General features: G+C 51.8%; 1 protein-coding gene across 1 annotated transcript; it reads right to left on the bottom strand.

Annotated features, from left to right (window-relative positions):
• Window positions 1-3,894: 3,894 nt before the first annotated feature.
• Window positions 3,895-4,642, bottom strand: SF3B5 (splicing factor 3b subunit 5). Its single transcript, XM_008161400.3, has one exon. The coding sequence runs from the start codon at window positions 4,502-4,504 to the stop codon at window positions 4,244-4,246; it is 261 nt and encodes an 86-aa protein (XP_008159622.1). The 5' UTR covers window positions 4,505-4,642; the 3' UTR covers window positions 3,895-4,243.
• Between the last annotated feature and the right edge of the window lie 344 nt (window positions 4,643-4,986).

The following is a 4,986-nucleotide window of genomic DNA, read 5'->3' as shown; positions in this document are numbered from 1 at the left end:
TTAAGAAATTACTACTTGTTGGGTTTTGCTAGAGTATCAAAGATTATCCACAATTATTTGAAAGGTTATTAAAATGTTTTTCCCTTACTACATATTTATGAGTAGATTTTTTCATACTTCAATGAGAACTTCATATCTCAATAGTTTGAATGCCCAGAAGTAGGTAGGAGAATCCAGCTTTCTCCAAAGCTAGGCAGGGAAGGTGTGCAAAATTGTTTAAAAAAGAGATTTTTTAAAAAGGAAAAAGTGTTACCCTAACCAGTTTGGCTCGGTGGATAGAGCGTCGGCCTGCAGACTGAAAGGTCCCAGGTTCAATTCTGGTCAAGGGCATGTACCTTGGTTGCGGGCACATCCCCAGCAGGGAGTGTGCAGGAGGCAGCTGATTGATGTTTCTCTCTCATCAATGTTTCTAACTCTCTATCCCTCTCTCTCCCTCTCTGTAAAAAACCAATAAAATATATATTTTTAAAAAATTAAAAATAAATAAATAAAAAGGAAAAAGTGTTGCCCTGGCCAGTGTTCCTCACTGGTTTGTGTTGGGCTGCATACTGAAGGGTCTCGATTCAAGTTCGATTCCCTGTCAAGGGCACTTGGGTTGCAAGTTCATCCCTCACCCAGGTCGGGGAGCCTGTGGTGTTACCCGAAAGGGGACCTGGCCCCTTGGTGGCCTGGTTAAGTAGTGTGTGGGTTCTTGATTTTGTGAAGGAAAAATTTCACAACATGAGTCCAGATGACGATGAGGGAACATTTACTAAAGCTGGAGATGTAAACAAGCAAGGGGTTAGCATAGAAGCGACTGGAGAGCCTAGGCTGTGCTGCCTTAGCCTCTGGGAAGTCAGGAAAAAGACCTTGGGATCGGTTTCAGGGGTTAGCCTGGGACAAGCTGCTGCTGCCCATTGCTCCCCTGGTTGCAAGTCTCCTGGGGTGGGGAAACTTTTTTTCTGCCAAGGGCTATTGTGTATTTATAAATCATCCGAGGGCCATACAAAATTATCAACTTAAAAATTAGCCTGCTATATTTGATCCAACATTTAATTAACTCACCCTTAATGCCTTGGCAGGGCCCTACCAAATGATAAGGCCCACAGGAGATGCATGCCTGTGGGAGAAGTGGGGGAAGAGGAAAAGGGAATGGCTGGGGTGGGGGAGGCTGCTCCCCAGAGGGAGAGCACACACTGGGTCCTTTGTCTTGAGGTTTTAGCTTCTTCTCAGCAGATGAAAATCTTAGGAGAGGGTTTTGGCAGAATATTCTGGTTTTCTAGGTGTGCTTCTCCAGGGCTGTGGTCTCCTCTGATTGGTGTCAGATGGTCCTGGTGTTACCCACCTGGTTTTGCTGCTTTTATAGGTCTGGAGCTGAAATACAACTGAGGTCCAGATGTTACTTCTAGGGAGATGACCCCCAGTATCTGCTGTAAATTGCTCTGTCCTTTTGTTTAGCTATCTAGCTCAGTTTCCCTATTTTGATTGTCCTGGCTTACTGGCCTGTCTCTGCAGGAAGCAACCAATCAATGTGTCCCTCTCACATCGATGTTTGTCTCTCTCCCTCCCCCTCTTCCACTCTCTCTAAAAAGCAATGGAAAAAATATCATTGGGTGAGGATTAACAAAAACAATTTTTTTTAAAAAAGTGTTTTTTGCTAGCATGTAATGGTTTTATTACAGTTGTTTTAAATAAATTACTACATTTTTAAATTTTCTAGCAGCCACACATCTCATAAACAAAGGCTCTGTAGGGTATTCAAGAACTTGTAGGAATGTAATGGAATCCCAAGGCCTATATGCTTGAGAACCACTGATCTAAAACTTGACAGATCTTATCTACACTAATAAAAGAGAAACATGCAAATTGACCATCCCTCCGCTACGCCCACCAGCCAATCAGGAGCGACTATGCAAATTAACCCAACAAAGATGTTGGTGGCCATGGAGCTGGAGCAAGCAGGAGGCTTGGGTTGCTCCAGGCGATGGAGGAAGCCAAGCTTCCCACCTGCCCTGGCCGCCGCTGAAGGAGTGGCTGGAAAAACAAAAAGAAAAAAGGAGGGGCTGGGAGCCTGGGTCGCCGGGGGGCATGGCCAGCCTGAAAATGGCCCTCAGCCTCTTACCCAGGCTGGCCACACCCCCATGGAGTAAGAGTCCCCGCTGGGGGGCATGGCCAGCCTGTAAACAGCCATCAGCCCCTCACCCAGGCTGGGACCCTCACCCTATGGGGGCGTGGCCGGCCTGTAAACCACCACAGGCCCCTCGCCTAGGCTGCCCCATGCCCAAAGGGAACCCTCACCCTGATCCAGGACACCCTTCAGGGAAAACCAGCCAGCCCCCACCCGTGTACCAGGCCTCTATCTATACTAATAAAAGGGTAATATGCTAATTAGACTGGGAGACCTTCCAGACCTTCTGGATGTTCTTCTGGACAAAGCCATGGTGGCGGGGCTGAGGTAGAGGTGGTTAGAGGCCAAAAGAGGAGGGCAGTTGTGGGTGATTAGGCCAGGATGGGACGGCAGTTGTGGGTGATTAGGCCAGGATGGGACGGCAGTTGTGGGTGATTAGGCCAGTGGGGGGTAGGGGGCCATTGGGGGTGATCAGGCCAGCGGGGGGTGGGGGCACTTGGGGGTGAGCAGACCAGCAGGGGGTCCAGTTGGGGGCAAGCAGGCCGTCAGTGGGGGTCAGCTGGGGATGATCAGGACAGCGGGGGGTGGGGCAGTTTGGCGTGAGCAGGCCAGCAGGGGGGCAGTTGGGGGCGAGCAGGCCAGCAGGGGGGGCAGTTGGAGGTGAGCATACTGGCACAGGGGGAATTTGGGGGTGATTAGGCTGGCGGGGAGGGGGCAGTTGGGGGCAAGCAGGACGGCAGGCAGAGTGGTTAGGGGCAATCAGGCAGGCAGGCAGGCAGGTGAGCAGTTAGGAGCCAGCAGTCCTGGATTGCAAGAGGGATGTCCAACTGCCAGTTTAGGCCCGATCCCTGTAAACCGGCAGTAGGACATCCTTCGAGGGGTCCCAGATTGGAGAGGGTGCAGGCCTGGCTGAGGGACACCCCCCCACACACACACACCCCATGCACGAATTTTGTGCACTGGGCCACTAGTCACTTAATAATTTTGCAATGGCTCCCAATCTCCTTCAGGGTAAAAGTCAAAGTCCTTACATTGGCCTACCACTCTTACCTGTTCCCTTTCTATTACTTGTCCTTCTACTCTTTCCCTTGCTCACTCCCTGTAGCCATACACTCCTCTGCTGTTCCTCCAACAAACCAGACATTATCTCAGCGTTAGAGGACCATTGCACTGGCTGTTCCCTTTGCCTGGAAAGCAATTTCCTCAGTGTTCTGTATGGCTATTACCCTCACTTCCTTAAAGTCGTGCTCAAATGTCACCATCTCAATAGTCTAACATAAGCATTGTATGTAAAATCGCAGCCCTACCTACTCCCATCCTCTCTACATTTGCTTATGTCTACAGTTTGTGTGGCCCCAAAGCCTGAAACAATGCCTACCATATAGGGCTCAACAAATATTTGTTGAATGTTGAATGAATGAAAACTCTTTTGACAGGTTGTCATTTCTCATGACATGTCCACAAAGTCCCAAGAGAAAGAGAGGATGCAATTTCAGAGAGAAAGGAGGGCAAAAAAGATTTCTTGGATGGGAGAAAAAGAAGGTGGGCTACAATGATCACAAACCTCAATACTGAAGGCATTATGGACCTGAAAAGGGATCTTGGGAGAAGTCAGGGTGGGATAATATTTTAAGGCTGTGCAGGGCGGATTTAAGTGTCAGGCAAAGAACGCTGGCCCCGCGCCCACACCCCTACCCACGTTTCCCGTTCGGACTCCCAAGAAACTGCAGTCCCCAGAACCCTCCCTAGACCCCTCCACTCGAACACAAGCAACCCACACCAAGAGATTGAACATTTTCTCAACTTTATGGAAAAATCAACAGCGACAATCAACTAGCCAAAAGCGAGCCTCCCTATTCCGTCACACTCCAGTGCCGTCTCCCCCAACGCTCGCAGGCTTTAGGGTCGCCAAGGTCACAGTTCGCAGGGGCCCTGACCGTTTCCCCAACCCTGTGTTCCGAGGGTCCACACGAAGGCAGGTCAGGAGAGACGCCCGGAGTAAGCACGTCTGTACGGGGAGAGCACGAGACGCCGGAGGCATGCAGAATCGGTCCACTTGGGTCAGGGGCACGCGGGAGTGACGGCAAACGGGAGGAACACCGGTGCTCTCCCGCACAGCGCTGACAGGGCGGGACCTCAGTTCTCCTCGGGCTTGTCGGCTGGCGGTCCGCAAGGCTGCAGCATCTTCTCCATCAAGTTGAAGCGGACTCGAGCTTTGCTCTCATTCTCCGCAATGGCGAAGTAGTTGAGGAGGTCGAAGTGGCCCATGTAGGAGCAGTAGGAGTCGCGGTGCTGGTTCACCAGCCATTCCCACTTGGTGGTGTCGGCGTGGCCCGTGCCGATGTACTTGGACTGCAGGTGCTCCAGCTGGCTGTGGATGGTGTAGCGGTCCGTCATCTCGCCGCTTTCCTCGTCGCTCCCAGGTCAGAGGCTGCGGCGACAGGGAACCGATCTAGAAAGCCACGCCGCGAGAGGGATCACTTCCCCGTACCTGCGAGCCGGTACTGTCGCGGGCGAATGACGTCTCCGCGACGAAGCTGCGCTTACTCGCGGTTCTAGGACTCGGAGACGGAAGCGGAAGTGTGTTCTGTCCCGTCATTGGAGCTGCCTAGGCGACGCTATAAGTCGGCTGCCCCTATCGAGAGCCCCACCTCCTTTCGGAGAGCGTTGCATGATGGTCCACTTAGTGGCCCTTTTTCTTACAGGGATGGTTGCATGCTGGGACTTGTAGTCCCCGAAGCCGCCTGCGTGCAAACTTCTAGGAGCCCTCGCTGCTTTTTAAGAGGCCTTGGGCGGCCTAATGGGAGGGCGTTGTCGAGACGGTTTGCGTCCTTAGGCGGTTTGGAGCCGACAGGAAAGGGGGAAACTCAAGTGGGACC

Source organism: Eptesicus fuscus, chromosome 10 (assembly GCF_027574615.1).
Source record: "Eptesicus fuscus isolate TK198812 chromosome 10, DD_ASM_mEF_20220401, whole genome shotgun sequence".
Classification (NCBI taxonomy): domain Eukaryota; kingdom Metazoa; phylum Chordata; class Mammalia; order Chiroptera; family Vespertilionidae; genus Eptesicus; species Eptesicus fuscus.
The sequence above is the reverse complement of the archived record's forward strand: the minus strand, read 5'-3'. Positions and strand labels throughout refer to the sequence as shown.

Coding starts and splice junctions, on each gene's coding strand:
- SF3B5 (XM_008161400.3), bottom strand. CDS start 4,504: ATGACGGACCGCTACACCATCCACAGCCAGCTGGAGCACCTGCAGTCC.